Raw genomic sequence first — 22,581 nt, 5'->3', positions numbered from 1 at the left:
AACGCCCAGGCAAAATGCCGTGCTGGACGCATATTTGGAATATACTGGTGTCATATTTTGTACCTTTACACATACTCTTTCGCACCGTTGCTTCACTTGGAAAGGCTAAACTATGCGCCAAGGAAATTCAACGTCAAGATTAACGCTACACGCGTAATTCAAGTTGATATAACCTTAGAAGTACACTCACTGATGTATATACATACACTATTCCTCAAATGCTCGACTCTTGACTATACCTATTACATATAGTAAGTTCCTTGATGTAGGTGTTGATGTTCAACCAGTGTGTAATAACAAATTCGTGAAATACAGAGCTCTTCTGTCCACGGGTGCAGGGGATTGATACTTCGCGTCCTATAGTAAAAGGCCTTGAAGACAAAACAGCCATTTTTACAGGAATGCCAACAATGCCTTTTGCAGTAGTTCTACTTGATCTCTAAGATAACTCGGTATATGGCCAGACGCGGGTCTGTGGCTTGACCCAACTATGTGACATCTTTGAATCTGATAGTAGGATACTTACCAAGACCGTGGCATTCGGAAGGATATGGTAAAAAATGTTCCGGTAAGGCCCTACCAGGCCTACATGTCGATTCTTTTTCGTTTAATATCGCTGACTTGGAAGGGTTGGCATTTATAACAAGAGCGTGACTAGGGTTGCCCGATGAACTAGGTATATCACTGTTTATAGTGGTGGGCTCATGAACAATACTATTGTGACGCTGGAGCAAGTCTCGCCTGCTAAAGGTGGCCCCACAATGACATACGTATGGCTTCTCTTTAGTGTCTGGAGTGCTGTGCAGGAAGTCAGTTTCATTACATCGTGGATTTAACGAGAAAGGGTGAAACAAACGGATTCTCGTGTGGCGTCGTAAATGCTCCAATTTCCGGAAACCGCGATTGTAGGAGGTGCATAAATGCGTTTGCCTAGTGGATTCTGTCTGCTCTATGGGCACAGGACTGGGTATGGTCTCCAACCGAGGTATGGACTCTACAAGAACCCGCCCCCAAAAGAGAGTTTATTGCTCAAGAACTTGGCAGAGCCTAGCTGTGAGGATTGAACACACTCTGCTAAATTAATATCCTACGCTGATGGCTGAAATGCCAGAACTTGGCAACACGAATCGAAAGGTTTCTAAGAGTAGCTGGAAGGAATAGGCAGAGGGTATGGTGTATGCCTCTGGCGTCTCCAAAGATCAAACTCGTGAGGATGTCTCCAATTCAGCAAAGGTGGTCTCTACCGGTCCCCGGGTTGGATTAGGTTGTCATCTTTTTTTCGGGGCAGGTGGGTTCCGCTAAGTTCCACTTTAAAGTTATCTATCGAAAACCAAGTCAATTATATGGTAGAGGTAGGGTATTTTACCCAGAAAATCAAATGACACTTGGTACCAAGCATACAAAAGTGCATAATATAGTTAGTCATCGATATCTATGCGACAATGCCCATTAAAGTGGAGACATCTTTAGCGTCGCCAAGACATTCGTGGGCACTCTTGGCAAAGGGGGCACTGTCAAGACTAATTGTGCACATAAAATTGCCTAATAGGGTAACCCTCACATTGATTTTACATAATGATGGGCGATGGGGAGCCGATATAAAAATACAGAGCCTATTGATTGGACTTTCTGCTTTACAATACGGAATAAACCGATAGAGTATGTACACCCTACAAACCTCTCGGGAGCACACTCACTAAGTCTGAGTATTAGGTTAAGAGCGAATACTACTACTAAAGTAAAGATAGCCCTCGCTATCTTAATAGCAAGTCTTGAGCCCGGACCGAAATTTACTCCGGTGAGCCTGACAATGAGCGCCTCGTAAAGGCGGCAGCAGCTAAGATAGGAAAGTTCCACCCGGCAGAGGAACTATGCTACGTAGAGTGATATATGAAGCCATGCCACCCATGGAGCTTGTACATGTTAATTGAAGATTGGAAGGTATTACCATATCGAACACCCCAAGGTTTCGACCACAGTATGGAGTAATTAATGGATTAAGTTGTTAAGAGAAAAGAGCACGTTGAAAAAGGTATCCCCAAGTCTGCGATGGATGTACGCAGTACTGTCCATCAGATGTCAACTTCGTCCTGCTCCCATCCCGGCTTATAGTAACGTATGTTCAATCCAGCCGCTGCCAAAGTTCAAGTTCATCAAGATAAAATCAAAGAGAAGAATACGCAAATAAAACAAAAGTCCAGAGTGGTTCCCTGAACATCCCAGTAAATGATATATCCACAACCATTGGCCACGCCAAGAGATAGTAGATGTACAATTGTCCAGGGAGGTATCAGAAACACCAATCAGACAGTTCCAGCAGGAGCTGCAGGCGCATCAAGAGGCGGACGAGTCCCAGCATTGACTTTATCCTCCTCGGTGCGTTGGACAGTGGTGTTTTCCCTGCGATAGGCCCAGAGAGCGGCGACTTCAAGGAACATACCGAAGAAGGTGAAGATGCTGCGATGATTTTAGTTTTCAGCAGTTTCCAGCAGTTACGAGAATACAGGCGACATACAAAGCTAGGAAGATGAAAGCCTCATTGGCCCTCTTGCGCTTGCAATTTAGGCCTGCGGGGATAGCGAAGTAGCACCGTCTCGTGCTGTAGTCTTGTGCAGAGAAAATAAAGGCAGTCAACCAGCTAGAATGGATATTAGAGACTTCAATGTAGACAATATGGTTGAAAGTAAACATACAGGTAGGAGAAGACGACGTCGATTGCGAGCACGAATCTGCCCAACGACGAGGGCAAGAATGGCGAAATGAAAGCCGGGATGAAGAAGACGACTGAGAGGACAGCCTAAGCTTGCGATTAGAATATGGCTCGATGATGGGTTAATGGAATAAGCTCCAATAACATACAATGACCTCCTGGTAGATGGTATGCTGGCTACGGGGACCGCGGTTGATGAAGAACGAGGTCAGGCCCATGACAATGACGGCGCTACTCCACTGTATGGCACGAGTGGCCAGTTGCAGTGGACGGGCAAGGGTTGTTGAGAAGAAGACCATTTTGTGTAGAAGAACCAAGTATACAAAGCGTGAAAGGGGTTCAACAAGGCCGAGTATGACACGCCTATGAGATAATTGAGAGCTAGATAACTGGAGGAACTATAGGTATTAAGAAACAAAGAATCAACTTCCATGGCAGAGGAGCAGGGAGCAGGATTTTATATCTTGAAAACGATCATCCCAATATCATTGGTTCCATCGAACTACCATTAACCAGCCAAACAAACAAGACTGACGCCAAGTATAATGCAACATCCGTCACTAGGGTCAGGGCTAGTCAGGATGAAAATCAAGAATTCTCCAGGTGCGTCATGATGGCCTCTGCATGAAGTCAGAACTAACCAACCATGTCTGGGCCAGATCCCAATTTGGCACCGTTTGCAATTGGACATTGTTGTTTACTTTTTAAGTTGTGTAGCTATTCATACTATATCGTACAATAAGTTTAACTTCTAATGGATGATTGACAATACCATGTTCTAGTACGCAAGGAGACAGCTAAAATCGATTCTAAGGTTTACTTGAAAAAATGAACAACGTCAAACAAACGAAAAACCCAGTCGGCAGCTTGCGGAAGATAATCCAACGTCTGGTTAACCTCGTGATGTGATAGTTACCAAGTGCCAATCAGAGCGATGATGGGGTATATTGCACCACCGGTGCATAACCGCCGACAATAACAAGACCTCTGCAGCATCACCCCATAGTGGGGTTCTCCCTATATGAGTCATGATCGACAGTGACTTCAGTCTTATTAAAGCTTTGTTCGATGGGCTCGGCCTTATCTAGGGATAGTGGCATCCCTTTTGCTCACTCGGACTTCGATCAGCGAGCTTTACGATATTCAAGACACAATTAGTTTTACTGTTTAGTAATGGTTGGAAATGGTAAGAAATGCCAGTGATGGCCACACCAAAGCGTTGTGCAACCAGTGTAATAGATAATATTTGTCCGTACAACATTGTTGTCCTCGACTGATCATGTTGTAGATGGACTTGTCTACAAAAATGATCCGACACAGCCGAGAAGGAAAGAGCAGAGATTTTGCTGTTATTATTGGTCAATGGAGGTGTAAGCCATCGGACTTGGTTTATGTTGGCTACATTTGCCATCGACTCTAAACAGGCATAACGTGTATTACTCTAGAGACAATGCATGGAGATGTCTCAGACCTCCCAACTTTAAACATGGCTTACTGATAGAAGCAAAGAGCGTGTCTTACTCTGGGGAATGCAAACGTATATAGCCAGCTTATGTTTATTTGATATAGTGACGGCTGCCGATATGCTAAACATGTCACTATTGCTCTCTCCCGTTATCTTGAATCAGGGCTTGAACCTTCTTCTAGGGAAATCCTCCTAGAATAGAGCCAACATGATAATGTAGTCTACAGCAGCTTGCGTAGTTTTTGTTTCATTCCCTTAACCACATCCAGAGCCTGGGCTTGTTCTGGCGTGATTTGTTGTGCCTATCACCCCAGGGGTTTCTGCTTTGGCCATCGTTCTTATTGGACAAGGAAAAAGAGAGAAAACACCGGGGAAGAGGAGGGCTGAGAGGATTGTGAAATGAGCCTAGCTATACGAGAGAAGTATATAAGATAATGTAAGATTGGTTGCCCATTGAAGGCAAGACAGGGTCTATTAACATAGTTGTAGTTATTCATACGAAGGGCTGAACATGTCATATTTCGCTTACTACCGGACTCAACAATAACATCTTTTCACGTATTAAATAAACATGCCTTATACCACGCCGGATAAGCAGAACCATTCGACTCCAGTGCGCCCAAGCGGTGTTTTCGGAACTCGCTTTTTTACCCTCACCATGTAGCATTACCAAGTTCATGCTCCTTGATGTATTCGCTGCCCTTCTCCAGATACTCTTGCCGCGTGACCGAAGATCGGCCTAAATCACCACCAGAAGCCCACTGTGCCGCGCCCTTCCAAGCATCGAAGACAGGATCCGATGCTTTGCGTACATTCAGTCTAGCGTCGATGGGTAGGAATCCGCGGACTTCCTTACGGAAGCGTTCATCGAAACCGGTGAACAACGTATTCCCGCCAGTCAAGAACACATCCTTCAAAAGAAGGGACTGGTCTGCTGGGTTGGAATAGCGTTGGTTAATGATATCGGCCGCGATTTCGATCAGACCAGCCTGGTCGAGGCCAGCAATGGACGGCTTGAACACAACTTCAGGCACACGGATGCGCTCGACGTTCAGGTGGAGCTGGTGTGCCTCCCGCTGGCTTTCTGGGTCGAAAGGCCAGGGCCCGCGAAGGAACGCGTGAACAAGACTCTTTGTCCAGTCGGACTGTGCGGCGAAAGTGTTGCTCTCGTTGAATTCGGGATCGTACTCCAAGAGCTCCTTCTCTACAGAGTTGAGCATTCCGTTGAGATCCTCCTCCTCTTCATCATCACTGCCCTCGCCGACGGCTACAGTGCGGTAAACACCCCAGTCCTCGTCATTGGCACCGAAGTCATCGTCATCTCCGCCACGACGGCGTTTCTTAGGACCGTCGGATGCCAGGTTGGCGAGCGTCTTCATACGCATCTGACTGGCCAGCGATTTGCGATTTCCAAGATCAGCCGTGAAGCGGTCACGGTCTTTGATTCTTTGTAGAATGCCCTGAAAAAGATTAGCACCGGAATCGAGAATGTCTTGTCTGGCCAACATACCTTGCGATTGTTGCGGCGTTTTGCAATCCAGTTCTCAAAATCGTTCTCGCGCGTCTCACGGTCCAGACGCTCCTCTTCCTCAACACGAGCCTTTTCACGCTCCTTCTCTTCTTTAGCACGCAGTCTAGCATCGACGTTGGACTTCATCAGACGTTGGTGACGCTTTTCCTTTAACCCAGCCTCATCCAGTTGATCATCTGGGATATCGAGCATAGGGAATGTCATTTCCTCGGGCTGCTCTTCGGTCTCTTCAATACCTAGATCTTTGTTGCGCGAGCGTTTGATAGATTTCTCTAGCTCGCGAATCAATTTTTCAAGCGCAGCCTCGTCTTTCAAATCCTCGGCTTCCAGGACCCGACGAATCTCCTTCTTAGTCTCGTTGGCTAGATTATTTTGCAGGTCTTTCCAGTACTCCAGCTCTTGCTCCTTCTTCACTAGTTTCTCAAGTCGCATCCTTGCGGCTTGTTCTTGTAGACGACGACCGCTCTCCTTCTTGCGCTCCGCAATCCGCGCGAGCTCTTCTTCAGTCTTCTCCTGAACAATATGCTCCGTGAACGGGTACTGAATGACGCGGTCACGGTCCTCGAGTCCTGTCCAGTCGAGGAACCCACTCAGCTCGCGATCGTAGTCTTGTGAAACGTAACAGTGCTTATGAACCATTTCCTCCATCTGGGCGTCCGTCAGACGAGTCGGGAAGGTCGGGTACTTGAGCCTCATAAGCTTCATGAGGTATTCGGCGTTCTGCAGGCCACCCCAGTTGAGACGAGTACTGTTGGAGAGCATGGGTTTCGAGTTCATGACCGGGATGACATGAGTGGAGGTATGCGACGAATCTACAATCAAACCGTCCGTTCCACCGTTATAGCGATACGAGAAGAGGGAATCGACGCCGTAGGCCACTGAAGGCGCAGAGTAGCATTCGAAGAGGATCTCATTCATCACTGAAGGAGTGTCAGCAATCACCATATTGGCCCCGGAACCGCCAGATACTCACTCTTCCTTGAATATGCCATATTGGCGATTGGCTCTGTCATCAAGATCGGGCGACCGACGCCCCCATTTTCACCGTCCACGCCCAGCTTGAGGAACAAATAGTCCAACACACCTTCCATGACATCCCAGTTACCGACAACACTAGAACCAGGGTCAAAACCATTGCGCAGCTGTCCTCTCGTGGTCGCATCGACGTAGGCATCGTATCCGATAAATTGGCACTGGCGATTCAGCTTGCGATCACGGTATCGGCTCATGACGGGAGGTATGGCGAATCGGGGGTTTTTGTCAAAAGACCAACCGGCCTTGACGAGGTGGGAGCCTGCGCATGAACCACATCTATTAGGAAGGTTGAATCGCAAATTATCTGAACTTCCTTACCATTGTCAATGACGATAGCACTGGTGTCGGGATGGGCCTGGCTCTGCTGATATCCCTCGGGTTGCGGAGGGTGATAGCCCTTGAATGGAAAGTCTTGTACACCGTGAAGTTGTGGAGGAGGCTTCTCCGCTCGTTTTTCAGTCGCATTGGATGCAATGCGAGCTGGTAGGAGGGTCTTCACGGAGGTAATCGTCATGGCGGGCTGCGCTCCGGAAACCAGGAGCTATTGGGATCGGAGATCGTAGATGGTGAAGACAGATCACTGCATGGGAATTGAGGTCGGGATAGGAGGAAACTAATGAACCCGTGGAAAGGGCAGCGGATTGACAAAGAGGCAAACGACACAAACGCGGTTGATGAGGTTTGGCGGAGTTGGACCGCCAAGAATGGAGGCTATCACTATCGCTTCTACTGAGTACAGGGATGCAACGATTACAACCTATTATTGAATTTAGAAGTTTGTCTCATTGACTAATTGCAGGCTCATCTACACATTTCTTCGTTATAAGGAAATTGTTCTTCCTTAGGATGGTTCCTGGAGGTTCTCCGTGGCTATCGGGCATTAGTAGAGAATTTCAAGGTTGGTATATGGTAGTGGAGTAATGTATACCTTCGAGGTGGAAGAGAACATTAGACTGGTAGTTCTTGAACATCTGCGCCACAAGCTCAACATTCATATTCTGGATGTTGACTTCCTGTGATCGAGAGTTAATACTATGATCATATCAATGAAGGAGGGTCAAACCTACCTGGAGACCTTTATTCATGACCATAATGGCTTCATTGAGCTTCTCCTATACAAAAAAATGAGCAAAGTATGTTTTTCAGATGTGACTCAATCATGACATACAACGTTGGTGATGATGCGAGAAAGCAGCACCGTCTGCTGATGCTCGTGCGGGCTTTCCTATAGAGATATCAGCATCTGGGATCTTTCACAACGTATCAGATCTAATATATGGAAAAGAAGCCGCATACCATTGTGGAATATTGAGAAATGTGGTGTTAGTGTTCAATGTGAAGGTGTTTATTTGGACTTAATCGGGATGCGATCACGTGCAGCTATACAGACTTCGCGGCCCCGGGGATACTACTTGTATTGCTTTCTACGTTGGTCCTGATTTTGACCGTTTGTGATCCGTCTTTAAATGCCCTATTTTATATAAACAAGCGCTGCCAACTCAGGAATTTAATATATTTTGATTATTCCATCCCCACTCCTGTCTTCACACTTTCATCCATCCACACCGGCAAGCTTCGTAAGAGCTGCTCCCCCCTCAACCTCCTCATTGACCAAACCGGTGGCCTGAATTTTACTCAATACGATGCCTCCACCAACTCCAGCCAACGATGAAGCCCACCAACAGCTCTTGAACACTCTAGACATTTCACATGTCCCCAAGCCCTTTCGCAACCCTCACTGGAAACCATCCCAGCGGCGAAACAAGAATCTCAAGCAGATTATTTCAGAAGCCTCCCGAAAGGAGGCTTCAGCGCTGGCAACTCAAGCCAACTCCACCGCAACTACGCCGGGTGCCTCGGGCGCTGTCACCAATGGCACACAAACCCCCGCGGAAGGGGCTGCACCAAACCTTTCCCAGGCCACTCAAAACCTCTCGACCCTCGTCTTGGAGAAGAACGCCCGGGCAACATTCCCAAGCGGACCCGCCGTCACCTACACGAACATTGAATCGGCGCCATCGTTCAACCCTGCCTACCATCATCACTACTGTGACATTACTGGCCTCAACGGACCGTACACCGACCCCAAGACCCGGCTGCGGTATCACGACAAGGAGATCTTCAAGGTGATTCGGAGTCTAGCACAGGGTGTTCCTGAGAACTACCTGGAAGCGCGCGGGGCGCATACCATTCTGAAGTAAAGGAATGGGAAGAGGCCCTACCTTATTCACTTCCCGAACGAACGACCATGAAGAATATGTATGTTATACGAGAACGAATTCAGGTTGTAAGAGTTCTGCTAATAAATTCAACTAGACACAAATACGAATCGCAAAGAAGCGTTATGTACGACCAACACAGTCAAGCCCTTTCCACCCCACCATGCCCCTTTCGAGACAGGCTCAAGAAAACGCTCCGGCTTATTCGTGATCAATGAGTCGATCTTCGCCTTGTGCATAAGCACTCGACTATTACCGACACCCCATGGGACAGGGTACCAGTTACAGAATCCGAAGAGACTGTCGTCGCGGCGTGGGATGTACAAAATACATGTAAAGGAAGATTCTGCAATAGCTGGTAGAAGTATGCATGAGCTATGCTCGGTATTGTGATTCGGTCGGTATATCTCAATACCAGTAGAATTAGAACTGATGATTGAGATCGACAAAATCTATGCAATTGGAACGATCACATCATTAATGACCTTGTTCAAATGCCAATAAATTGGAGAAGACTTTGTAAAGGAAAAGGACAAGTGGGATCAGCGCGCGCTATAAGCACTTTAGAGTCACCGCCTACGATTCCCGACTTGGCGCCAGTTAGATGGCAGAATTATGATTTTCGACTTGTTTTCTGTTTACGTGCCTTTGGGACTTTTTGTTACCTTTTGATCTGTATCGAGGATTCTCCAAGTCGTGAGCGTACTGTCGCAGCAAAAAAAACTAGCAATTACCTACTTTAAAGAACGCCATATCTCCCTTTGTTCCCACCGCATCTGCCCGGCCTCTTGCCCTACCGATTCCACAACCACGAAAGACAACTTGTTTCCCAGACCGCAGTAATAAGTGTCGCGTGCGCTAAAACACTGCGCCGAGATTATTTGCGCAACTTTCGGTCCCATATACTATCATCGACGATCAAACCCGAAATAAACAAAGATGCCTAGCATGTGGTTAACAGAGAACCAGAGTCAGTCGCATTCATTCTACAAGCTGCGCTGTACACTGCCATGGCAGTCTATGCATAGCAATTGTTGAACATAGGCTAACTTATATAACAGAGATCGGAGTGATCTTCTGCTCAGCCGGTACGAGATCGATGTTCCCGAAGCAGCAATTACTTCGACCGAGAACTAACCAATTTTGCCACTGATTAGGAGGCCTGTTCCTATTTGGAGGAGTGGTGATGTTCTTTGACCGGTCATTGTATGTCAATCCCGATGCGTCGCAATTTCTTTTTTCTTTTTTCTTTTTCTTTTTTTTTGAAGGAGAATAAATGCTAATTAATACCTGGTTAATAGACTTGCCATGGGAAATGTACGCCACATGCTCCAGCAAAATCGTTATACTTGACTAACAATACCAGATCCTCTTTCTCATCGGATTGACCCTGATTATTGGTGTCCAGAAAACCATGGTCTTCTTCACACGCCCGCAAAAACTCAAGGGCACTGCTGCTTTCGCCGCCGGTATCCTCCTTATTCTCTTCCGCTGGCCCTTGACTGGATTCTTGATTGAACTCTACGGTTTGTTCATCCTATTTGGCGACTTCCTTGTCACGATCGGTCAATTTGCGGGCAACATCCCCGTGATTGGGCCGTATATCCAGCGTGGGCTTGAGGTGCTTGCTGGCGGGAGGAGCAATGCTGAGCTTCCCGTATGAGGGTACACAAACAAGGGACTTGGCTATGATGTTCCCTGATTGTATCCCAAACTACGAGTATACAGACTTCATTGCGTACATTTGCGGGATATCAGATGCCCATCACCACGTTTGGAGATGCTCAAGCACGCTGTGCTATACATGTGACATGGGATGATACGATCCACCTACGGCATTCAACTTTATGTAATTAATAATGACCCTTATTGATTTTTCAGCGTTAACTTCAACAGCTGGTAATCAGTTAATATGCATGTTAGAATAGACAAATTACATTGTGCATCGTACAATCTGGTTCGTATCCTCATACTGTGCATTGGGAACCATGTCCGGATCGACATGGCCCATGGAGGCAAAGAGATCCAGTCAAGTCAGAAAAGAAGCATAAGCGAAACAGCACGCTGGGCTCAACAGAGAAATAATCGAATGCTCCTTTATTTCCTATTCTTCACAAACCCCCTCAACTCATCACATCATTTAGTTATCATTGCATATTTTCCAATTTACCGGGGGTTGTTGAGGTAGTCGACGAGGTTCTCGACCACGGTCGCGGCGTTGGTGGTTTGAACGGCCTCGCTGTGGTGGGCAATGATGGTGCAAGAGGAGGCACGGGCAACAATGACACCCTCCTTACCCTATATCACAGACCAAAGAGATTAGCATAGATTCCGATGTTAAGTTATGATGAAACTCCCGAGGTGTTTATGGGCCGAGGAGAACCAGTATATTTACCTTCTTGCCGTATACACTGCGCTCGTCAGCACGGATGGTGACGAACTTCTCACCGCAGACAGAGAAGCCATTAGCGAAAGCCTTGTCGCTAGAAGTGTAGGCGGTGATCAGGGAGTTAATCTCCTCCTGGGAAAGCTGTATTTCGATAAACTAACGTTAGCGACAGTGTCCACGTCTGTGACCCCACCCCGCACGAGGAAAAACAACAGGTGAGCTTACCGCGAAGCCGGGAGAGGCAGCCTCAACACCGGAGAAGTCAGCGGCGAGAATACCAGCCTTGTCGAATTGGCCCGAGCCCATCAGGCTGTAAGAAAGAAGCTTGTCAGCATATGTATAGGATGGGCATGGTGGGATGTTTTGATTTCGAGGGTAACAATGAGGGGCATATCAGGGGTCGAGGGACGGTGATGGGATGTACCTGGAGTCGACATAGCCTAATTCAAAGAGAAATCTCGTGTTAGCGGACTCGAAGACGCAAGGGTCAAACTATCAGTTTGCAGTGTGCGGCAGTTTAAGGTGATGCTTACTTTGCCAGATTGCTGAGTGCTCGCCCATGATGACTGTAAAGAAGCTGAGAGAATAACGCTGGAGTCGGTTGAGTTAGATGTCAGAGAAGAGAAGAAAGCAGAAATTTCAGCGCACACCTTTTGAATATACAGAAAAAAAAGGAGAGCTGGGAGAAGAAGAGGAGTTGGTGGGGGGGGGGGAAGTTGTGGCGGTCGGGAGAGGACCCCGCCATATGACGATCCCACCGTTTGCAACTGCCTTGGGATAACAAGCTTATATTGTGTTGCGGTGTATTTGTATTTATGTATCTGGTGATTTAGAATATACTGTTCATTTTCTCTATGCTATGTAGGATATTATAATATCTGTGTATGGTGTGTATGTGTGTATATATGGATGATATCTAATATTCTCCAACTAGCGGTGGGAGACCCTACAATATACAGAGTAGCTTAACAATAACAACTGTTTGGATGTGTCTATTCAAACCACACATGTCGAGGGTTATGTATGTCATACATATAACATCCCGCTACCAGCCCAGTCCAGTCCAGTCAGCCCAGTCAGCTCAGTCAGCTCAGTTACTTTATGTACCGTCGATCATCACGGTTGATGCCTTGCTGCCTTGCCGCCTTAATACCTTAATGCTTTGCTGACTAAGTGTCTAACTGAACCTCTGCCTGACCGCCTCACTGCCTATGTACCTGAATCTCGGACCTTCAACGGGTCCACCGCTTAATCCTGATTTGACCGCCATTTCCGAGATTCATCTTTCGTCTCAGCTAGTGTCTTGTCTACCCCTTGGCACACAGACATACCATTGGAACCAGAGACAGGCTTGGCATCACGTCGCATTGGCGACTCATAATGCGAAGTCGGAGAATTCACGATATGACCAAGCACTGAATAATGTGGATATCCCATCCATTCAATCAGAGCTGAACCCCCCTTGATCCAAGGGTAAAACGCATAATAAAACGCCCTGTTTCAGTTTTGACCAGGTGAAACACGCCTCCTGCATGGCTTGACCCTATCCAACGTGGTAGCGAACGAATCAATCCGCGGCCGCTGCGCTCATTCGTCCCGCGGGAAATAAGCATCTCACACGAGCTTGCTATTAGCGCCGATACAATACACCCCTCGAATTCCAAAACAGAATTTCGTGAGTGTTTGGGGTCGTTCTCATGTTTTGTTGGTACACGCCAACAGGCTTAGTCTGGGACTGAACCTCTAGCAGCATTCGGATGGAGGTGTTGAAATTAATTTGGCCGTCTCATTTACATGGTTCGTTTATTTGATCCACTCAATCTATCCGTTTACTTTTCATTAATATACTGGGCGACACCCTGATATCTCGGTATTTCTTTGGTTTCTCTTTGATTTTTGTTGGCCTTCTGGAAGGCCCATCTCTTTTTTTTAAAATTGGCATTTTCTTTTAATATCATTCTATTACTTTTCTTCCTTACTTACACTCATTTCCTATCGCATATGGGCTGGTTTCCAAACATACTAGTACAAGATGGCAAGGGGTGTGACCACAGTGCAATCTAGCACGCAACCCAATAAGGATACCATCTCCTTTCCTGTTTTAACCTATTCTGATGCTCTGCCACGAAACGATCTTCGCTCTCTTGAGGCCTCACAGCATCCAGCTCAACCCGCCATGATTGGACAATGGGATTTCAGCCAGCCCTCTACAGGAGATGGGTGGTTCAGAAAGCCACCCCCGGCTGAAGTTGCAACTTTCGACTTTCGCATAACCGAACCACCAGATGAAGCCATTCAATCTACCCGATCAGGCCGTACCCAGACCGAGGAACACATGATTGGCATTGCGCTGGGTAGCCCCGGTCTGTTGACCAAAGATGAGCCTCTACCGCCTCCCAGATTTGATACATCCATCTATGCAGAACGAGATTCAGCCAATAAGCCAAGCAAGTGGAAGAAAATTGGCGGATTCTTCAAAGCGAAGAATGCGCTTACATCGCTTCCAGATAGCGCACAAGAAAGCGAGGTCAAACCACAAAGCAGCAACTATAAACTACCAGAGAAACCGCAAAAAGCACGACTGAGAAAGAACTCAACAGAGGAGTGGCCGAAAGTTGAGATCGACCCCAGGAATATGCCTGGTCGAAGCATTCAAGCTCCGCAGCGGAGTCGGACCCTTTCACTCGGCAACAAGCCACCCAAGGTTGAACCAAGCACCCAGCGCCTCTTACTGAGTGTCGACATCCCGGATGTTCAGCTGGAGCGTTACAGTGTCATGTTCAGTGATGTCGTCAATAAGAACCAAAAACCCTCACTGCTGGCCAGAAGGGCCAGGACACTGGACAATCTTCGCGTGCCAGATGCAAATGTATGGATTTTCGTCGATTAAAAACCAGCATGAGACTAATTGATGCACTAATATAGGGCTTCCTAAAATCACCTGCAGCGCCCCCAATGCCCCAACGTAGGGCAACCTCACCAGCGCAATCAAGCTTCACCTTATTTCCAACTTCACAGTCGTCAAAAGCGGCCCAGGCATCCGGCACACATAATTTTTCCCGTGGACCGAACCCACTAGTTAGAGCAAACACACTCCCTGCCGAAAGTCCATCGAAGATGCCTGTGCCACAGATCCATCATGGTTCAAATATGGGCAGTCTCTCATCGTTCGAGTCACCGGTCATTCCGAAGCTTTTCTCTGAGCGTTCCAATACCCCTCGGTCTTCTAATAGCTATGACAAGCCTCTTCCTGCTATCAGGCCGGAGCCACATACTACATCTTCTCCACTACAGAAGAGTACTCAGCCAGAAAATACGATTTCATCCCCGCAGAAGACCCAGCAACAACAGAGTGTCCAATCGCACAATCTTGTTGTCACGAAACCGGTTGCTCAGCCCCGGATTCATCCACAGCCGAGAAAGGATTCGCTGCCGCGATCCATAATAAAACAGCCTCAGGTTACTTCACAAGATATGACCACACAGAATCAGCCCGATAAGACATCGAGCCACCGCAGAAACAACGATTCAGCGCGCCCACGCCTCAGAGTTGAAACTGAAGGCCGACCACAAGCACCGGCAAAGGACATGCTATCCCCTAGTACATCTCGAAGCTCACCTTCAGCATTGAACGCGACGCAGAGCAAGATTGATCGAATCATGTCCCCATCATCAGCCTCGACTGGACCTAAATCCGCCGTATCGCCAGCAGGTTCCACGCGCATGCCCTTCATCGATGCCGCTGAGACCATCAAGACCATTGAGACTGCTGAAGAGGAGCCTGAACCCGAGCCTCGGCGTCCTACCCCCAGGATCGAGGTTTCAACAGCACGCTCTGTCTCTGTATCGCGGGCAAAGCGGCAGGTTCTAGTTCCCATCGGCATGAGAATTGATCATTTGGATCCGGAGGAGCGGGTTGTTCACAGAAGACCTATGACACCGCAGATTACAGATGCTCACCGTGGGCATCGGCCTGGTGTCTCGCAGGAGTTGCAGATAGAGTGTCTGTGACATCCTACTTCGCCATTCATTTTCTTTCTTTCTTTTCTTAGCTTTTTGTTTCATACCTGATTCCCCTTTGCTATCTCTCATACGTTTTCCTTTTGTCCATATACATATCTACTTCTCTGCATATGGTGTTCAAATTTTCTATAGCGTTTTAATGCAGGGTCGACTCTTTATTTTTTGTCCACTAGATCTCGCATGTACTTGTTGTAGGTGTAAACTAAACAGTGTCCCTATGCCAATTATTGTGAAACCACGCCCAATCACAGCTCCAAATCATGAACTTTTCAGGACGGTAAAAGGATCACCCAAGGTTACAAAACCAGATCACAACAAAAGTATGCATTGTATCACAAAAGCAAGATGACTAAACAGTGAAACTAGGCACACATCCTCAACAACGTCCAAGTAGCGACGTGCAGTATCATCTGGACGCATCGTTCGGGAGACGGGCCAACAAGTCCTCTGCCGCTGATCTCGGGGCAGGTAATGAAGAACATGGGCTCGCAGGAACTGCGACAGATTCACGACAATATGCCAAAGCAGACGCGCAAAGAGCAGAAGGTATGGATATACCAATATCGCAATGCTGCGGATAAGCCGTGGAATTCCTTGTATTCGTTTGCGGAACTGGAGCTTTTTCATGATGATTTTGAAGTGATGAATCAGTTCACGAGTTGGGAGGCTGTGGGAAAACGCAGTTTTGTTGTTGTCAAGTTCATTCGAAATGGGGAGAAGGCAGGGTTGCCTTTGCTGGAGGGTGAGGTGTTGGAGAACACGGATGATGTTTTGTCGTTGGGAATATCATGATAGTTAACAATGTTGTCAAGTTGAATATGGGTGGGAAGACGAGGGTCACTGATTTATTTGAAACTCAGGAGGTGAGGTTTGAAGCGCTAAAGAAGTGGTTTTCTATTTATTTGTGAAGACAGAAGCTCCATGCATGTATATATTTACGTCGATTTATCAGCCAATAGTTTGAGCATCTGCGTTTAGTCCTTGGTGGGAACGCTTGACTCTTCAAGAGTCTGCGTCTCTATGGTCTCGATGCCAGTATCCAAGTTAACCTCAATATTGGAGACAGCCCATGCCATCCCAACATACGAGTCACTGATGACCCTGATATTCACCCGAGCCGTGTTGTTGCTCGTGGAATCCGCGAGGATGCCTTCAGGGAATTTAACATTAGAGCGAACAGTCAACAGGCCGCCCTTGTTATCGTTGACACGTCCTCCGCGACTGGAACCCGCACTATTGCTGCCCTTGCCCTTGCCATTACCATTGCGTTTAGATACTGGTGGCCACGACACACGCTTGAGGCCCAGTAGTTCACCATCCATACCATTGGGCAGAGCACTGCAAATAATCAAGAAGAAGCCCTCAGTCTGTGGCTTGGGGAACCGAGGGGCGTAGACCTTGCATTCGGGGGTTGTGGGCTGGTTACGCCGTGTCAGGGACACAGCGACGCCCTTAGCAGAAATACTCGCAACCGAGATCGACAGGTGAGGCAGCTGGGACGTAATGCGAGTAAAGTTGAATGGAAGGTTTAATTTCTTGACCAGAGCAGCAACTGCACCAGCAGGTTGTGATGAGAGCGATACAAGAGTTCCTGGGAGACCACTGGGTGGCTTCTCGGTCGGGACGCCTGGTAGAATCGACAACGGGTGGTCTTCCGGCCAGCGCGCCGACTTGATGCATTGGAGGAGAGTCATCAACATCTGACACGCAGGAAGGTACCCGAGTTCAGCCATGACATCGATTGAGGCCTGGATGATACGAATGCCTTGATCGAGTACAGAAGTCTGATCACCAACATAATCGGTGATGGGAAGATCGATCCGCGACATGTAGGCCTGAAGGAGGAGGAACGCCTTGGTATGTGGGTCCCAGAGGGGCGCATCGCCCATGCAGTCAATAGACAGCGGCAAATTCTGGGCTAACTCAGCATTTATCAGATCTTCATTGTGTCTGACAGGCAGCTCGTCGAATTCAGTTGCAGAACACATCCAGCTTAAGACATCCTGGAAAGTCGGATCCCGCTTGGCATGGGACATGAGGTACCGGATCGTCTTATGCGAGAGGTAGTAATAACTCATGATCTTGCCGAAGGGAGTAGAGTCGACTTCTCCAGTAGCCGAGTCCACGAGAACACAGGACGACTCTGCGAGATCATTGAGCGACTTTCCAACCAATTCAACCATAAAATCTTGAGCTGTGGCCTGGGCTGCCATGGTGTTTTGTTCCTCTGCAGATATCTCGAGGCCATAGTATGAGGGGTTCTTGTGCAACCGACGGAAGAAGAATGTCCAGGTCAGGTAGTCCAGTGCATCTTGTTGCGTCCCGATAGTTCCAGCAGATACCTCTGCGCCAAGATGGTTGTCGAGAACCTTGTGCAGGGTCGACTCGACGGGGAAACCGGTGTGAAGGAAGTGCTTGTAGAAAGCCTTCTTTGAGTCCTGCGTGAAGATACGCGCAATACCGGAGGTGTCGAACTGCGGGCGACCGGCACGACCGAGCATTTGCAGAACATCGGTCAAGTCCATATCCCGATAACCTTCGATCTTAGCGTCGAAGAACTGTGTACCTTTGACCACGACAAGATGCGCCGGAAGGTTGACACCCCATGCAAGAGTACTAGTTGCCACAAGAACTTGGATCTTGTTGTTGGCAAAGAGTTCTTCTGCCAGCTGGCGATCCGATTCAACCAAACCAGCATGATGCAAACCAATACCAAAGTTGAGGGCTTCTCTTAAAGCATCATCTTTCACTCGCGCGAGGTTCAACTCCAGATCATCTTCAGACATTCGCACAAATCGACGAGGATTGTCCTCCATACCGCAGTAGTTGATCAAATCCTTAGCAGTCAGACGAGTTTGTCGGCGAGAAGCAACGAAGACGATGACTGGCTTCTCTGGTGAGTGGTTCTTGATGGCGAGGAAAGTTGGGCGATTCATTGACTGCATCAAGGGACAGAAACCACGCTGTTCAGGGAACCCATCGATGAAAATCTCGAGGGGAACCGGGCGGACTGAATGACGGAAGTTATACAGACCTTCTTTCACACCGAGCCAGTTGGCCAGATCTGAAGCATTGGCACAGGCGGTGGACATGCCCATCAGTCGAACAGATCCTTCGGATTGGGAAGCGATATAGTTCATTCGGGAAACAATGATTTCCAAAATAGGACCTCGATCACCACCGAGCAAGTGAATCTCGTCAATAATCACGAGGCTCACTTTCCTGACGTAGTCACGGGTCTGCCAACTACGTGAGATACCGTCCCATTTCTCAGGCGTGGTGATAATAATATCGGCATCCCGAATCGTACGTGTGTCAGGTGTATTGTCACCGGTCAACTCAACAAGCTTTAGACCCATCTGCCTGGTGAGACGCTTACGCCAATCTTGAACTCGTTCACGGACCAAGGCCTTCATGGGTGCAATGTAGACAACCTTGGAGCCGGGCTTCTCACGGAAAGCCCACCACATTGCCAGCTCAGCTGCAACAGTCTTTCCACTACCAGTTGGAGAACCAAGGAGAACGTTGGCTGGTGTGTGATAAAGGAGATGGAAGATCTGTGTCTGCATAGGGTTGAAGAATTGGAAGCGTTGCCCATACACTTCCTCAAGAACGGGATTCTTAAGAGCCGATATAGGAAGTGGCTGGAGATTGAGTAGATCAGTATATACGCTTTCAGTGTCCGGGCGAATAAGGTGCTGGAAAGAAACCGGGCTAACGGTTTCAGCACCTAGCCAGCGATCAGAGATCACACGAATGTAGATTTGGCTGGGAAGGGGATCAGACAACGGAATAGTGAAATTGAGCTCATGATCAGCATAAAGCTTCTTCCGGCTTAGGATGAAGTACTCGTGATGATAGATTTCCGATGTCTCCGAGTTTTCGACCCAGACCCAGAAGGATTCTGATGTTCCGTGGTGGCGATCATTCCAGGTGAACTCGGGGTAGATGGAAAGACGAATACGAAGCACATCGCGGTTAAGCGGCGCGATCTCGGCCTCAACACTCAGAGTTGGGAAATTGTCCAGGAGCTTGGACAACGTATTGCCCATGCGATGGTTATGAACAAGTTGACCGATCTCCGTAGGCTCCATTTCTTTCATCGACTCGATGGAAGTAGTTGGAAGCTTTTCATCAAGGTTACGTAGGATCGGCTGAGGCAAGTCGAACTGACGGAAAGGGTGATCAAAGGGCCAGATCTGTTTCTCAATGGATTTGCAAAGAGACAACAGAACCTGGCATTGATAGCCCCAGCGACGATTCAACGAAATCATGAACAGAGCACGGCAGATACGTGCCGCATTTTGGGCAACATATCCAGTATCGGAGGCTAGAGCAAAGTCCTCAATCTTGGCGCGAGAGATATAGGCCTGCAATAAGAGGTTTGTTTTTGCGTGTGGCGTGTCGTTTCCTCCGGCAACTTCAGTCTGTGCAACTTCATCGCGCAGTCGCTGGAGCTCTTTCGACTCGCTGTCTCTGGATTGGATGTTGTCGAATTCTCCACTCATACTGATCATTTTGAGTACATCTGCCTCACCAGAGCGGGGACGCATCATGTCGTTGAAAATCTCGACACTGGTTTGCAATACATAGTATTGACTTGCAATGCGACCAACATCCTTGGCCTTGAGATCTTCAGTCTTGTCGTTGAAGATGATCATCTGACTCTTTTGTAGCACCCGTGCTGCTTGCAAGATCAACTGCCGCCGCCTTTGGACCAGCATTGGGTCATCGCGTAACTCGGCAAACTCGATTCCGTAGTTTCTCGGCTCACGTTTCATGCGCACATAGAGGTAGGAGTAACCAAGCCATTGCACAGCCTCTGGAACTGATGTGACTGTTCCAAGGGAGATTTCAGCATTCAAGTTATCCACAAGTCGACTAGAGAAGCGCGACTCAATGGGCTGCTGCGCAGTAACAGCAGACAGGTAGTGGTTCAATTTGTCATGGGTAGTACAGATAAATCCAATGCCTGTATCCTGAAATTGTGGACGACCTGCACGACCAAAGATTTGCATGACATCGAGAATGCTCAGGTCAATGAATTTACCCTCTTGGGGGTTATACAACTGAGTACCTTTGATAACAACCGCGGCTGCGGGAAGGTTGACACCCCACGCCAAAGTAGCAGTACAGCACAGTACTTTGATTAAACCTTCTGAAAACATTCGCTCCATCAGATTGCGGTCGCTTCGAGTCATTCCGGCATGATGGGTTCCAAATCCGCTAGCGAATAGGTCACGTAGTTCACGCGCACGCGCGTGCTTCATGTCACGAAGGGCATTGGAATAATTTTCATGGTCATGGCAGCTGAATAAATCCTCTCGGCCCTCCTCCGCGGCTAGCTGCATAAGCATCCTGGCAGTCATTACCGTATCTTTGCGCGAGTGGACGAAAACCATGACTTGGTGGCCTCTCTCCATCATGTCGCGAACCTTCTCGTAGGCGACAGAGTCAATGTTGTCACGAGATTGTTTGGAGCCGGGCTTTCCTTTGACACCGATGAAGTGTTGCTCAAGGGGCACAGGTCGAAAAGATTGATCGAAGAAGAACATGCCGGCCATTTTGTTTACTTTTAAGAAGTCGGCTACATCTGTATAGTTCGGAAGAGTGGCCGATAGGCCAACAATACGAATCAGAGACTGTGTGCTTTCGACCTGACGTTGGGTTCGAGCGACCAAGGATTCAATGACCGCTCCTCGCTCGTCGTGCAACATGTGGACTTCATCGATAATGAGAAGGCGGACCTTTTGAACAAGCTCTGTGTCTCCGGTGCTTTTCCGCGTTACAACATCCCATTTCTCAGGGGTAGTAACGATGATCTGGGTTTCAACAATCTCCCGCTTGGTCAACTGCATATCACCGGTCAGTTCGCGGACCTTGATCCCCAACCAGGCCAAACGTTTCCCGAGTTTCTCCGTCACCTCAGCAGCCAAAGCCTTCATAGGAGCAACATAGACAATCTTAAAGTCATCAACTTGCACAGTGAATTCAGTCGCTTCTGGGTTTTCCAACGGATTGGGAGACGTGTTCTTTCCCACAGCATTGAGAACAGTCAACATAGCGGCATCCGTTTTACCCGCACCAGTCGGCGCGCAAATAAGCATATTTTCGTTTGTTTTGTATGCAACATTGTAGAGCAAGCTTTGCATACGATTGAGAGATTTGTAACCCTTGAAGGTACCCCGACAAAGGCCATCCATTTCAGCGATCTCCACCAGTCTCCGGCCCTTTCCAAGTGTTCCGACCTTCGACGCCGGGATCGCGAATTCAGTGTACTTCGGTTCCTCGATCTGCTCGCTACCCAGAGGCAGTCCATATTTCTTTCCATTAGCAGAAAGTGTATTTCCGGAGGTGTGTTGTTTGAAAACATGCGGGTAGGAAGGCTCCGATCGGGTTTGGGCCGGCATCAACGCAGCACTCTTATGGTCAAAGTCGCGCTGTTGCAAAGCATGTTCTCTCTCTGCTCGTGTTTGGAGCCTACCTGCCATGAGCCCATCTGTCTGAGATTCCAAGCGGGGTCCCCTGTCCGACAGAATTTCTCCTCGGTGTGCGATAAGCTCAATAACCAGATCCAAGTCATCGAAGCCAACGATCTCGGCCAAAGACATTTGTAGCTCCTCGTCGTTGCTGTCAGCAGCTAGGGTGGCGATGACTTGCTGAGCAAGCTCTGTCGCATCCATAGTTGAGTTTCGCATGGCTAAATCCTGGCACTTGTCTTCTAGCCAAAACCGATTGTAGGAGGACCCTGGTGCGAGATGAAGTCCGTCGAGTTCATCCAAGTCATCCAGATCGTCGGAAGTTTCATCATCCGAGCTGATGATATCCCACACATCATCATTTGTTCCTGGGGACGAATAGTCGTCGTCAATGTCCAGATCAATATCACTTCCATAGCTGATCGATTCATGAGGAAGGTCTTTGGGGAGCTTCAGATCAGCAATAGCCTGGCGCATTGCTGCTAGTTGTGACAGCCATTGCGACTCGGCAGCTGCGATGCTTTCCATGTTGACCCAGTTATCAAGAAGTGATAAGCCAAGCAACGAAGCATATAGGGAATGAGGGGATAAGCTGAGCCAAAAGTAGTTATAGGGCCGGCCCGCAGGTCAGTCGGTCGCATGATAAGAGCGGTGTACTTTCATGCCTCAGGCCACAATGCAGAGGGTCTAGTGCATCATTGCTATCGGCAACTCAGGAGCCTGTTTTAGG

The 22,581-nt window shown here is 48.1% G+C and overlaps 9 protein-coding genes across 9 annotated transcripts; 4 read left to right on the top strand and 5 right to left on the bottom strand.

Moving 5' to 3' along the window:
* Positions 1 to 2,303: 2,303 nt before the first annotated feature.
* Positions 2,304 to 3,009, bottom strand: N7537_001615 (MARVEL domain-containing protein; the record flags this gene model as incomplete). Its single annotated transcript, XM_056892673.1, has 4 exons — positions 2,304 to 2,457; positions 2,516 to 2,638; positions 2,694 to 2,797; positions 2,860 to 3,009. 4 exons carry the CDS (start codon positions 3,007 to 3,009, stop codon positions 2,304 to 2,306), a joined length of 531 nt encoding a protein of 176 aa, XP_056757668.1.
* Positions 3,010 to 4,828: 1,819 nt separating this feature from the next.
* N7537_001614 (actin-related protein ARP5) lies at positions 4,829 to 7,255 on the bottom strand (the record flags this gene model as incomplete). The annotated part of the gene is made up of 4 exons (XM_056892672.1): positions 4,829 to 5,635; positions 5,686 to 6,626; positions 6,680 to 7,000; positions 7,060 to 7,255. 4 exons carry the CDS (start codon positions 7,253 to 7,255, stop codon positions 4,829 to 4,831), a joined length of 2,265 nt encoding a protein of 754 aa, XP_056757667.1.
* Positions 7,256 to 7,582: 327 nt separating this feature from the next.
* On the bottom strand, positions 7,583 to 8,040 carry N7537_001613 (DASH complex subunit DAD4; the record flags this gene model as incomplete). Its single annotated transcript, XM_056892671.1, has 5 exons — positions 7,583 to 7,611; positions 7,670 to 7,754; positions 7,809 to 7,853; positions 7,910 to 7,966; positions 8,038 to 8,040. 5 exons carry the CDS (start codon positions 8,038 to 8,040, stop codon positions 7,583 to 7,585), a joined length of 219 nt encoding a protein of 72 aa, XP_056757666.1.
* A 344-nt stretch (positions 8,041 to 8,384) lies between these two features.
* Positions 8,385 to 8,942, top strand: N7537_001612 (uncharacterized protein; the record flags this gene model as incomplete). The annotated part of the gene is made up of 1 exon (XM_056892670.1): positions 8,385 to 8,942. One exon carries the CDS (start codon positions 8,385 to 8,387, stop codon positions 8,940 to 8,942), a length of 558 nt encoding a protein of 185 aa, XP_056757665.1.
* A 957-nt stretch (positions 8,943 to 9,899) lies between these two features.
* N7537_001611 (uncharacterized protein) lies at positions 9,900 to 10,623 on the top strand (the record flags this gene model as incomplete). Its single annotated transcript, XM_056892669.1, has 5 exons — positions 9,900 to 9,930; positions 10,022 to 10,048; positions 10,118 to 10,166; positions 10,262 to 10,277; positions 10,327 to 10,623. 5 exons carry the CDS (start codon positions 9,900 to 9,902, stop codon positions 10,621 to 10,623), a joined length of 420 nt encoding a protein of 139 aa, XP_056757664.1.
* Positions 10,624 to 11,126: 503 nt separating this feature from the next.
* On the bottom strand, positions 11,127 to 11,910 carry pfy1 (profilin; the record flags this gene model as incomplete). The annotated part of the gene is made up of 5 exons (XM_056892668.1): positions 11,127 to 11,258; positions 11,356 to 11,490; positions 11,575 to 11,659; positions 11,774 to 11,789; positions 11,883 to 11,910. The coding sequence occupies 5 exons, from the start codon at positions 11,908 to 11,910 to the stop codon at positions 11,127 to 11,129; spliced, it is 396 nt and encodes a 131-aa protein (XP_056757663.1).
* A 1,471-nt stretch (positions 11,911 to 13,381) lies between these two features.
* On the top strand, positions 13,382 to 15,360 carry N7537_001609 (uncharacterized protein; the record flags this gene model as incomplete). The annotated part of the gene is made up of 2 exons (XM_056892667.1): positions 13,382 to 14,218; positions 14,275 to 15,360. 2 exons carry the CDS (start codon positions 13,382 to 13,384, stop codon positions 15,358 to 15,360), a joined length of 1,923 nt encoding a protein of 640 aa, XP_056757662.1.
* A 492-nt stretch (positions 15,361 to 15,852) lies between these two features.
* On the top strand, positions 15,853 to 16,164 carry N7537_001608 (Arylamine N-acetyltransferase; the record flags this gene model as incomplete). The annotated part of the gene is made up of 1 exon (XM_056892666.1): positions 15,853 to 16,164. The coding sequence occupies one exon, from the start codon at positions 15,853 to 15,855 to the stop codon at positions 16,162 to 16,164; it is 312 nt and encodes a 103-aa protein (XP_056757661.1).
* A 182-nt stretch (positions 16,165 to 16,346) lies between these two features.
* N7537_001607 (RNA helicase SLH1) lies at positions 16,347 to 22,379 on the bottom strand (the record flags this gene model as incomplete). Its single annotated transcript, XM_056892665.1, has 1 exon — positions 16,347 to 22,379. One exon carries the CDS (start codon positions 22,377 to 22,379, stop codon positions 16,347 to 16,349), a length of 6,033 nt encoding a protein of 2,010 aa, XP_056757660.1.
* Between the last annotated feature and the right edge of the window lie 202 nt (positions 22,380 to 22,581).

Source organism: Penicillium hordei, assembly GCF_028827395.1.
Source record: "Penicillium hordei strain IBT 12815 chromosome Unknown utg000001l_segment0_segment0, whole genome shotgun sequence".
Taxonomy (NCBI): domain Eukaryota; kingdom Fungi; phylum Ascomycota; class Eurotiomycetes; order Eurotiales; family Aspergillaceae; genus Penicillium; species Penicillium hordei.
Note: the sequence above shows the minus strand (reverse complement) of the source record. Positions and strands in the feature narration are given on the sequence as shown.